The sequence below is a fragment of the Phyllostomus discolor genome, chromosome 8 (genome assembly GCF_004126475.2).
Source record: "Phyllostomus discolor isolate MPI-MPIP mPhyDis1 chromosome 8, mPhyDis1.pri.v3, whole genome shotgun sequence".
Taxonomy (NCBI): Eukaryota; Metazoa; Chordata; class Mammalia; order Chiroptera; family Phyllostomidae; genus Phyllostomus; species Phyllostomus discolor.
This window is the reverse complement of record NC_040910.2, coordinates 39,128,275-39,140,474: the sequence shown is the minus strand read 5'-3', so window position 1 is coordinate 39,140,474 and position 12,200 is coordinate 39,128,275. Positions and strand designations below refer to the sequence as shown.

At 55.2% G+C, this 12,200-nt stretch overlaps 1 protein-coding gene across 2 annotated transcripts; it reads left to right on the top strand.

The window, feature by feature from the left end:
• Nucleotides 1–3,144: 3,144 nt before the first annotated feature.
• Nucleotides 3,145–12,190, top strand: TBXA2R (thromboxane A2 receptor). Of its 2 annotated transcripts, none has more exons than XM_028519284.2 (3): nucleotides 3,145–3,530; nucleotides 8,006–8,871; nucleotides 10,456–12,190. In XM_028519284.2, the coding sequence occupies exons 2-3, from the start codon at nucleotides 8,086–8,088 to the stop codon at nucleotides 10,699–10,701; spliced, it is 1,032 nt and encodes a 343-aa protein (XP_028375085.1). In that variant the 5' UTR covers nucleotides 3,145–3,530; nucleotides 8,006–8,085; the 3' UTR covers nucleotides 10,702–12,190. The 2 variants fall into 2 exon arrangements, with proteins under 2 accessions (XP_028375085.1, XP_035890224.1); XM_036034331.1 differs by having other exon boundaries at nucleotides 3,384–3,530; nucleotides 7,979–8,871; nucleotides 10,456–11,192.
• Nucleotides 12,191–12,200: the final 10 nt, after the last annotated feature.

Here is a 12,200-nt window from a genome sequence, read left to right as displayed (position 1 = left end):
GGCGAAGTCCCTCTGGACAGTTGGTGCCCTCTGCACACTGCAGACATCACTAATGGATCGCTGCCAGAGCCACCTCAGGATCCCTAGTGGCAGCAGCCACTACCAATCACCCTCATAGCCTGCTTCCTGTCACTGAGTGCAGGGCAGACTGCGGAGGCATTCTTGTGCCTGGCTCAGGGCTTGGTCCTCAGATGGGCAGGCCCCCTTCTGTCGTCACGGCACGGACTGTGTGGCTGCTGCAGCCCGGCACGGACTGTGTGGCTGCTGCAGCCCAGCCCTGACCTCATGCCAGCTCCACGCGGCAGGATTTATGTCCATTTGGGGAAACCGGCTCGTGGAGGCACATGTGTTCAAGCCTAGAAAGTGGCAGACAGGGTTCAGACCTGGACTCCAACTTGGGGAACCCTGCCTCCCAGGCCACCACCCATGTCCCAGCCTCAGTTTCCCCTCCTGCCCCCAGGAGAGTCCTCCCAACCCCAGTGTCCCCCCAGGAGTCCAGGAAGTGTTCATTGCAAGGGAGAAGTTGGTGGCCATCCACCAACTTGCTGGGTGTGTTTAGCTGGGAGCCCCTAATCAGGAGGGTGGAGAGCTGGGCTCAAATGCCAAGGGCCCAAGGAGCCAGGCTGGAGCTGAGGTAGGGAAGGCAGTGACCGAGGGGCCTGGGAAGGGATGGGACTTCCTGGGGGAGGGCTGCTGAGTAGAGGAAGGCGGAGCCTCTCTTGCAGGGGGAAAAGTAGCTACTTCGCCCAGGGTAGGGGCACAGCAGAGCTGAATGCACGCTCAGGAGCCGGACTCCCCGGGGCACCGTGGAGCCGTACAGGGTGAGAGCTGAGCAGGGCCTCGAGCTGGCTGTCTCGCAGACCCCTCTGGCAGACTGGAGGCCCCGCACCCACCCAGCTGTCCCATTACCTCCACCCGGGCCTAAACTGCCCCCAACCCCCACCCCAGCTTCTTCCTGCCTTTGGCTGTATCCAAATCTAAAAATAGATGCTCCCTGCCTGGTCCCCCACCGGAAACCACAGCCACGGGGGGCACGTCCTGAGCCTGGCCTCTGCTCCTGACATCTGGCCCACCCCCCAAGCCAAGTGCCTTTGAAGTCTCTCATGTACACATTGAGCTAGGAGGGGGTAAACAGAGGCTAGAAGACCTCCAGCCTCCAACCCAGGAGGTTGGAGGAAGCCCAGAGCTCAAGTTTGAATCCTACCCACATGTGGCCTTGGCCGTGTCATGTCCTCCCTCTGGGCCTCAGTTTCCCCATTGATAAAATGAGCATTTTTGCCTCATTCAGTGCAGAGCTGCAGTGAGACTCAGACTAAATTCGAGTCAAGTGTGCATCTCTGACCCCTGCCCTGACTATTCCCAGAAGGAGCATTGTCCTCCTTATCTCTGGGCAGAGGAAGTGGGAATGGAACGGTCGCCCTCGTCTCTCCCCCGCCATCTGCAGCCGCAGCCCAACACCCTGTCCCCACCACATCGGCCCTCACTGCAGCTCTCCCAGGCCCCTCGCTGTCTCGCGCCTCCAGTCTTGCATGTGTGATTTCTGCCCATCTGTCTCTCGCACCTGGGGAACTCCCGCTCATCCCACAAAGCACCAGTTCCCAGGCCTTCTCCCCACAGGACGCCTTTCTGGCTCACCTCTGGGCTCCCCTATGTCCCATTACTTCCTCTGACCCAGCTGTGACTGCAGGGGGTTAGGACTGTGTCCAGCCCTGTCTTTCTCCAGCCTGGGAGGTCCCTGAGAGCAGGTCTTGTTTCTGGTCCTACCAGGGGCTCATAATTGTCCCACCAAGTGGGCTGGACACAGGGTTGCCCTTGAGGAGGGATGGAAGGGGAGCAAGACCGCCTGGGAGATGCAGGCTTTACAGAGGAGGCGTCCTTGGAACCAGGGCTCTGCAGATGCATGGGAGCTGGAAGACTTGCCGATCAAGAGAAGTTAGGGTTAAACGGCTCAGGGACTCAGACAATAGGATGGAACCGGGGAGGGGCTATCTGGAGGAATGGGGGTGTGAGCCAAGGCCTGGAGACCGGAATCTGGTGGGCGGGAAGGCTGGAGAAGGGGCTTCCCGACAGGGCCCAGGGGAGTACAGGGCTAGAGGCAGTCTTCACTCAGAGCCTGCACTTGTATGCCCCTCCCAGGGCCCAAGGACTGGCTGGGGTGGGCTCAAAGCCAAGCTAGCTGGTCACGGTCCACTGTAGGCCCTAACTCTGGGTCAACAAGGCCCAAGTTCACGCCCCCATGCTTAGGCCTGTGGACCCTCTCAACCCACCTGAGGCCCAGGACTATGGGCAGGAAAGGCCTTCAAGAAGCTTCTCACTTTCCTGCAGCACAGGCCAGCCACCATGCGTTTACTCTAGCTGGGCCCTGCCTGGTCACTTCGGGCCGATGAGACCCTGGCCCAGAGCCCCAAGTGTGTCTGCAGCCTTCAAGGAAGTCGACCCTGGGAAGCCCATTCCAGAGCCCTCTTCCTGCTCCCCAGCCTCAGCCTCGAATCATCCCTGCAGTGACAGACTCCAGGCCTTCCCCTCCCCTCACTGTGGGCGGGGCGGGCCTCGCCCGGGGAGCAACCTCCCCACCCAGACTGCAGGCTGTCCTACACCTGGCCCCAGCGCCATCTCTCAGCCTTTGTCTCACTTGCCCCGCTCTGTAGCGCCCCCTTCCCTCAGTCGCACACAGCCCTCTCCGCTCACCTGCTCCAGGAAGGCCTGCCTCAGGAGGCCGCCCACCGAGCTGCTGGCTGGAGAGTCTTATTGCCCCTCTCCTCTAAGCAGCCTGCACCCCCAACCTCCAGCCCTGGCAGGAGCCTCAAACCTACCTACTGTGTGCCAGACCCAACCCCGGAAGGTTCACCAGCTCTCAGCCTGAGTGGGGGTCTGGGCACTCTGGGAAGCTGACCCTGCCTTATGCAGAACATGCCCGCCCCCTCCGGGCCTCCGGTGCTGCCCAGACCATGAATAATGCCGCGGGAGCTCCTGGAGGGGGCCCAGCTGGGGCAGGCCACTACACCCCTGCCCCTGTGACCTGGTGTCCCTCGGAAGTCCCTTCCCCAAGAGGCTGCGCGGTCTCCTGGGGGGCTGGGGAGACGCCCCGCAGACCCCCATCAGCCAGGCCGGGGCCTGAGGGGCGTGGCCACAGCAGGGAGGAGGGGCCGATGAGAAGCACACAAGGGAAGGACAGAGACCGTGAGAGAGGAGAGTAGAGATCGACAGGGTGCTGTCTGTGGAGCGGAGCCGGACTCCGGCTATTTTTAACCCCCAAGGACGCCCCTCCAGCCTCAGAGGGGACCTAGCCCTTCCTGCTTCACAGCACCCCGCGCACCGGGCGTCCTGTGCCTCTGGAGACGTGGCAACCCCCAGGTCCTCTGTGGGCCCGCCCCCACCGTGACTCGGTTTCCCCAGGAGGCTAGGTTGCCCAGCTCCGTCCATCCCTCCCCGACCCCGGGCCCCGGCCAGCGCCCGCACGCCTGTCCTCCCGGCTCGGACTCCCGGAGAGCGCGGCAACCCCAGCGGCCCCATCCATTCATCATCGGCAGGTAAGGACACAGATGTCCAGTTTAGGGGCGGGGCACGAGAGTGGGCAGGTGTTGCTGGAGTGTTTCCTGCGGTGACCTGACCTGTTGTGGGTGTGTCACCCTGAGCGGTGACAGCAGCCAGGTTCTGGGTGCCCTGGGGAGTTGATGATACCAGGTCTGCATCTGGAGAGTGGCCTTGCACTTCTGCTGCCTGCCCTGGCCAGTGTGCAGCCATGTGGAGTCAAGCATGTGCTTGGGTGTGGGTTTCTCTGAGTCTGTACCGGGACATTTAGGGCACCACCCTGTGGTGCCACAGGGAGGGTGTGGCTGGGAGTGTGTGTGTGCATGCAATGATGGGTTCATATGATCGAGATAACTCTTGTGTCCATCAGTAACCACTGGCCAGAGGGCCTGGGTCCCCTCCCCTCATCTCACACCTGCCCCCCCTTTTGGCCTTCCTGACAGCCCTGAGCAGCGAGCGCTTGTCAGAAACCTACTGAACGAATTAGAAACTGAGGTTCAGAGGAACCCCATGCGTCTAGGCCAAGGTTCAGCTCTTACCTAGTTAGACTCACTGTACTCTCTTGGGTGGGGTCCTGGTGAGTGTCATAAACAGGAAAAGTTCCCGGAAACTGAGCCTTGTGGTGAGGGGAGTTGGGGGTGGGCCAGGGGACTGCCGCCGGCTCTGCCTTCACATGTGTGTCCGTGTGGGTGTCTGTGGCTGCACAGAGGCGTGGAGGGCGTCCACGGGCAGCTGGGTGTGCTTCAGGCCCGGGCTGGAACTGACTGATGCAGGTGCTGGCCTGGACCCTGCACTTTCGTGCCAAAAGGTGTCGTCATTGGTCTCCTGGACTCTTCAGCAGTTAGAAGACAGGAAGTGTGGGGAACAGGCCCAGGGGCAGGGCCGGCCGAGGTCACACGCAGCATCGGGCCCTGTGCACCTGACCCGGAGGTACACTTGTGAACACAGCCGGTGGCAGGAAGGGCACACCAGGCACAGCTGAGGTGAAGGCTCCACAGCCTGCAAAAACAATCCAGGGTGCCAGCGGGCGAGTTCGTGTCCTCGTTCTTCCCATTTCACAGATGGGGAAACAAGCTCAGCAATGTGGAGTCCCGTGTGTGTGTGTGTGTGTGTGTGTGTGTGTCCCTCCCCCGCTCAGCAGTGGCAGATCAGGGACTTCCAGCTGAGCTTGTCTGAGGTCATCATCACCCCTTGGGAAGATTGGGTGGGCCCAGGATGTGCGGACAGGCAGATTGGGCAGGCTACTGGGTGGGGTGTTGAGTGGAAGAGGGGCTTGTAGAGAGATGGATAGCTTGATGGAGGTGGGGGAGGAGAGTGGGGAGGGCAGTGACGGTGATCAGGCAGAGGCCAAGCCTGATACTTGGGAAACAAAGAATCACATCCATCCCACTGGGCCGTGGGGGGTCCTGCCCACTGTTCAGCCTCCAGTAAGGAGCCAGTTGTGGAGACAGATTTCTGGAACCCAGGACCCAGCCAAACTCTCGCCGAAGTTCTGGAACCTCAGCACCTTGGAATTCTAGACTCTGGAGGCCTTCCAGTTTTCAGCACTGGGAGCTCAAATTCCACAACCCTGGCCCTTCAAAGTCTAAACCTCCTCACTCTGAGCCATGGAATCCCGGCTTTGTCCGCACATCTGGGGTGGGAACCTGGAGCCCGTGCATCCCGTGAGGCACAGAGAGGGAGATGGATTCCCCCAAAGGCCACCCCATGCTGCTTCGCCAACCTGTGGCTGGGATGAGAACAGGTCCCCTGTAGGTTAGGGGCCCTGCCTGCTCTCCTGGCCAATGTGGGAGGGGAAGGGAGACCTTGACAGGTGCCTCTACTGGCCGGCTTGCCTGGGAAATTTGAGATAGCTCCTATCACCTAAACCCATGGGAGGGGGGACTGGAAACCGCAGGCTGTGGCCAGAAGGATTCCTGCCAGTTTCTAGCCTCCCCCAGGCCACAGGCTCTGAGTCACAGGTTTGTTCCCAGACATGGGAGACATGAGGATATCTCAGGGGGGTGTGCCTCGGGTGAGTAAATGGTGCAGGAGCTCTCGCAGGAAGGCAGGGACAAGGGGACCATGAGACCCAAGAGGGGCTGGCAGTCATTCCAGGCAGAGGCCAGGGCAGTGGCTGCAGACAAAGCCCAAGTCCCCAGAAATGTTCCGAAATGGCACATACCAGCTCTCGAGGGAGGCAGCGCCCTGTCCCAGGAGGAATTCAAGTGCAGGTCAAATCCGAGATGGCGAAGAGCACACCCTGGCTGGAGTGGAAGGCCAAGGTCACCGGTCACCACAGAAAGCACTCCCTCTGCCCACCCTAGCTCCCCAGGCCTCAGTTATCCCACTCGAGGCCCCAGCACCACAAAGCAGCCATGGCCTTGGCGCTCAGCCTAGGATGGGAGTTCAGGGCAGCCACCAGGAGCTCGATAATTTATGAGACTAGATAAGGAGCTGTGGAGCTGAGGGGCTGGGCCAAGGAGCCAATTGCAAGGTCGGGAGCCAGCACGGGCTGGCGGCCACCTGCTGGGCACATTTGCAGGAACTGAGCACCTACAGTGCACTAAGCCCTGTACCCAGATGAACTCATTTCCACCGTGAGCCCCATTTTACAGGAAGGGAAACCGAAGCTCAGAGTGGGGACTTGAGGAGCCAAGGTTAGTGGAGGGTATGCGGAAAAGCCAGGATTTGAATAGGGTCTGATCAACTTTTTAGAAAATGTTATCCTCCCTTAGAGAAAATTCCAATGGTTGTGAACCCCACACCCACCTGGCGTGGGCCTCCATCCACAAGGCAGGATTTTGAATCACTGACACACATTATGTGCAATGAGGCCCAAGTGTAAATTTCCGGTCGGCTTGGGCTGGGCTGTGTGACCTTGAACAAGTTAGTTAACCTCTTTGTGCCTCAGTTTGCCCACTCTGCAAAAAGCAGATCATCATAGGACCTTTATGAGCTTTAACTGCCTGGCCCTCCATCCCTGTCTCTCCCGTGGGCCCGCCTCCCCACCCTTGCCCACTCTGATCCCTCCCCTAGGTGCACGCTCGACGCCAGCACACGGATGACCTGTGGGGTGTGCGGAGGGCGGAAGGTGTGGGCTGGGTGCTAGTCCCATCTCCCTGAGTGGCTTTCTGCCTTCCCTGGTGTGTCTGTTTTGGGAACTGGGAGCTGTTTTTTGAATGTCCTCATTTTATTGCTACCTCACGTCCCCACATCTGGCTGATTTGCCCACACTTGCACTAGCCCAGCCCAGATGTCTCTCCGGGTTTCTCCGCCAGCCCCACACTGGGTAGCGGGTCCCTCCCGTTGCCTTGGATAGCCCATCCCTGGGGAACCTGTCACTCCGAATGAGCTGTTTTTTGTTCCTAGAATGGAACTGGATTTCTGGGTTTATTTCTTGTTACGTAAGTAATGCCATGAGCCCTCGCCGGGGTGGCTCAGTTGGGTGGAGCATCCTCCCATACACCAAAAGGTTACAGGTTCGATCCCTGGTCAGGGTGCATATGGGAGGCAACTGATTGATGATTTTTATCTCACATCAAGGTCTCTCTCTTGCGCTCTCTTCCTTGTTTTCTATAATCAATAAGACATCCTCAGGTGAGGAATAAAAACCAAAAAAAAAAAAAAGGCAATGCCATGAAATAGGGAAAAAAGAATCCACATGATTTCAAAAAATTAAGAAATATTTAATAACAAAAATACAATTTCAACATGTGTGAGGAAGGATCTCCCTAAAACACCAGTGGGGTGGGGCCTCACCCTCATGCATCCACAGGAAACTGTGACCCGTGAAGCTGAGTTCAGGGCCATTACTGGGGCCAGCGACCTCTGGCCAACAACCAGTCCCCTCCCTCGCCGGACGGGACGCATCCTGTCTTACTGTGGCTGAAATCTGTCCTGGGTGCTGTAGTCCGCCATGGGCTTAGACAGAGGCCGGCAGGGAAACAGAAATTCAGAGAGAAGAAGTCATTTGCTTGGGGGCTGGAGTTCCAACCTGGAGCTTCTTGGCCCTTCTCTTCAGCAGATACTAACTGGTGTCCTCCAGGGGCACCAGGGGAGACAGCACTGGTCCTAACCTTGAAGACTATTGATTCAGGGGCAGGACAGAGCAGGAAGTAGCGCTATAATAATAGTAAAACTCAGGAGCGCAGAGTAAGATAAGTCAGGAAAGGCTTCCTTGAAAGGGAGTTATTTGAGGTGGGGTATTGAAGGTTGTATAGGTGTTCACCAGGGCCACTCAGATTAAAATGCAGACTGAAGCTCTGGCTGGGTAGCTCAGTTGGTTAGAGCATCATCCCATGTGCCAAGGTTGTGGGTTCGATTCCCCAGTCTGGTCACATACGAGAAACAACCACTGAATGCATAAGTAAGTGGAATAACAAATCGAATGTTTCTCTCTTTGTCTCTCTCTCCCTTCTTCTCTCTCTCTAAAAAAATCAACTTAAAAAATGCAGACTGAATCACAAGAAAATCATCTCTCTGCCCCTACCAGGTGTGCCAGGGGCAGTGCCAACCTGCTGCCCTACAGCTTCGGCTCGATGGGGTGGTGACCCCCGACTCTGCTCCAGCGCCATGTGGCCCAACAGCAGTTCTCTGGGGCCCTGTTTCCGGCCAATGAACATCACACTGGAGGAGCGGCGCATGATCGCCTCTCCGTGGTTTGCTGCCTCCTTCTGCCTGTTGGGCCTGGCCTCCAACCTGCTGGCCCTGACCGTGCTGGCAGGTGCGAGGCAGAGCAGCTCCCAGACGCGGTCCTCCTTCCTCACCTTCCTCTGTGGCCTTGTCCTCACTGACTTCATGGGGCTGTTCATCACCGGTGCCATCGTGGTGTCCCAGCATGCCAACCTCTTCGACTGGCACTCCGTGGACCCCAGCTGCCACCTCTGCCGCTTCATGGGTGTGGCCATGGTCTTCTTCGGCCTGTGCCCACTGCTGCTGGGGGCCACCATGGCCTCAGAGCGCTACCTGGGTATCACTCGACCCTTCTCGCGCCCTGCGACTACCTCGCAGCGCCGCGCCTGGACCATCGTGGGGCTGGTGTGGGCCACCGCGCTGGTGCTGGGCCTGCTGCCCCTGCTGGGAGTGGGCCGCTACACTGTGCAGTACCCGGGCTCCTGGTGCTTCCTCACGCTGGGCCCCGAGCCTGGGGATGTGGCCTTCGGCTTGCTGTTTGCACTCCTAGGCAGCTTCTCAGTGGGACTGTCCTTCCTGCTCAATACCATCAGTGTGGCCACGCTGTGCCACGTGTACTACGGGCAGGAGGCCGCCCAGCAGCGCCCACGGGACTGTGAGGTTGAGATGATGGCTCAGCTCATGGGCATCATGGTGGTGGCGAGTGTCTGCTGGATGCCGCTGCTGGTAAGTGGCCCGTGCAGGGCCTGCCCTGGGTTCCCGCCATCGGTGGTGACTGGGCCTCCATCCATCCAGCATGAATTTCAACCCTCAGGGTCTTGTCCGTCCAAGAAAACGTGGACACGTGTCCCAGGGCCCACACTGGGATGACCTTCCTGGAGGAGCTCATGAGCCAGACACAGCGACACCCAAACCAGGGCAGGAAGTCTCGTCCCCGGCAGTGTCCCTAGCCTTGTCCAGCACACAATAGCGCTTAGGAAACCATTTTTAATAGAATTTTAATATTATAATTTATTTATTTTGTAAAGGATTTTCTCTTTCTCTTTAAAGATTTTATTTATTTATTTTTAGAGAGAAGGAAAGGGAAGGAGAAAGTGAGGGTGAGAAACATCAATGTGTGGTTGCCTCTTATGTGCCCCCCACTGGGAACCTGGCCCACAAACCAGGCACGTGCCCTGACTGGGAATCGAACCAGTGACCCTTTGGTTCCCAGGCCCATGCTCAATCCACTGAGCTATACCAGCAAGAGCTAATAATTTATTTTGATATTATAGAATTTTAATGTAATACATTTATTACAATATGAACAAAACTATATTTAACATAATTTTATTATAATGGTTATATATACATTATCATTAATTCTTATAGTGTAATTAATATATCGATTATCATATAATATAGTTATGTATTTTATAGTATCTAATTAAGTACTATATAATACTATAATTATACATTATTACTACCTAATAGTTATGTCAATTATATAATATTTAGCTACATAAGTATGTTACATATTATATAATTACACATAAAATTTTAACTATAATATATTAATTATTAGATAATTATATTATATTATATTATTGTTTATATATAACTTAATATATCATGTAATATTAAATGTAAAATTCAATATTTAATAAAATATATTAAAATAATTTAATCTAAGTGTTTAATATAAAATTAATATTAAATTGTTTTCCATAAAATTTATAAAATATAACATTTAATATATGTTAAATTCCTTAAAGTAAAATATATAATATAAAATTAAATCATTTCATACCCATTTTAATACTATAATTTTATAATGTTATATTATGAAATGCTTATAAAATATAAAATGTTTACTGGAACAACAGTGCTGGCTGTGATGATAACTCCAACTGTGTGCACCTACAAGCCTTTCCCACCACATTTAGTTGTGCCCAGGGGAGGGGCTGGAAAAGAGTGCTGTTTTGTGGCCACAACAACAAGCTCAGAGACCTGGCTGGTGTGGCTCAGTGGATTGAATGCAGACTGGGAACCAAACGGTCTCCGGTTCAATTCCCAGTTCGGGTACATGCCTGGGTTGCAGGACAGGTCCCCAGGACGGGGTGAACAAGAGGCAACCACACATTGATACTTCTCTCCTTGTCTTCCCCTCTCTTGAAAACTGAATAAATAATATCTTAAAAAAAAAAAAAAAAAAGAACAAGCTCAGACCCACAGCACATCAGGGACAGAATCAGTACATGCTCTGCGCTGGTGGAGGGGCGGGGCCAGAGGCTGGCCTGCTGCCTGGCTAACTGCTCTGGCCTTTGACAGGTCTTCATCGCCCAGACGGTGCTGCGGAGCCCACCAGCCATGGACGCAGCTGGACAGCTGTCTGAAGGCACGGAGAAACAGCTGCTCATTTACCTGCGTGTGGCCACCTGGAACCAGATCCTGGACCCCTGGGTGTACATCCTGTTCCGCCGGGCCGTGATCCGGCGCCTGCACCCTGGCCTCAGTGCCCGGGCCAGGTCATTGTCAATGCAGTCTCAGCTCAGCCGGAGGCCCACTATGGCATAGGGCTGGGGGCAGACATCAGTGGTGGCTCTGGAAAGACAGCGGGACAGAGCGCCCTGCCCTCGCGTCCCCCATTCAGCCTCGGTCCTCCCTGACAGTCACGTCTGCCCATTCTGAAGTCCGGGCGCTGGGAGTGCAGAATGGACAGAGGGCTTGAGTGGCAGGATTGTGAGCTATGTTCCATCAGCCCTGAGGACCCCCAGCTCTTCCCTGATCCCCTTTTCCAAGGTCCCTCCCTTTCCTCAGCCCCCTCCCAACTCCAGGAAGGGTGTGTGGGGATGCAGGGGGGTGTCTAGAGGCAATTAGACTTGTAAGCCTTCTCTTCAGAAGTCCTCAGGAAATTGGGGGTTCTGACCACTGAATATGACCTATTCTCTGAGGAGCAATCAATCCCCTTTGACACTCCAACCCAAGAAGGCTCTGTCTAGAAAAGATTGAATGTAAATGAGCAAGACACCCCCTCTTTTGCCAAAATAGATTTCAGCCCGGCTTTATTTTCCTTTGAGTCTGGAAGTCAGTCGGCATTTGTTGAGGTTTGGTGCATCATATTGCTATCCAACCACGCAGCAGCTGAGAACAGGACCGGGGACGGGCGGAGAGGGTGAGACTGCGTTGTTTCCTTTCCCCGCGTCCTTCATTAAGTTGGCTCTCCCGGAACCCTGCCTATAGTCCCTAGAGAGGGTCCTGGTATTAAACCCATTTTGCAGATGAGGAAAAGAAAAGGAGAGCCCTGGCTGGTGTGGCCCAGTGGATTGAGCGCCAGCCTGCAGACCAAAGGGTCGCCTGTTCAATTCCCAGTCAGGGCACATGCCTAGGTTTAGGCTGGGTCCCTAGTAAGGGGCACATGAGAGGCAACCACACATTGCTGTTTCTCTCCCTCGCTTTCTCCCTCCCTTCTCCTCTCTCTAAAAAAATAAATAAAATCTTTAAAAAAAGAAAAGAAAGGGAGAGACACACACAAGACCATGAAATGATGCCTGTTTCCTCCACTCGAGATGGAGTCATTCTCTCATAAGCTTATCCTTCAGCCATTCATCCCCCTACACTCAGACTACCAGTGCCTTGGACAAACAGCACCTGGCCCATAGTAGGCGCTCAATAAAGACTGATTGAATGGACAAATGACTGAGCTTTGAGGAGTGCCATGTATGTGCAAGTGCATGAATATGTGCACAGTGAGTACTTTAAAGCACCTGGCACACAGTTGGTACTTAAGAAGCAGCCAGTGTTGTCATAGCTCCCTAGAGCCTCATGCCTGTTGCTTCCTCTGCTTTCCCCCAAACTCCCTCAGAAACCTCGCACCTGGCCCTGACTGCTGTGGCTCAGTTAGTCGGAGCCGTCCCACGAAGCAAAAGTTCGCCAGTTCAGTTCCCAGTCAGGGCACATGCCTGGGTTGCTTGTTTGGTTCCAGTCGGGGTGTGTACAAGGGACAACCCATCGATGTTTCTCTCATCAATGTTTCTCTCCCTTTCCTCCTCTCTCTAAAAATAAAGTCTTTTAAA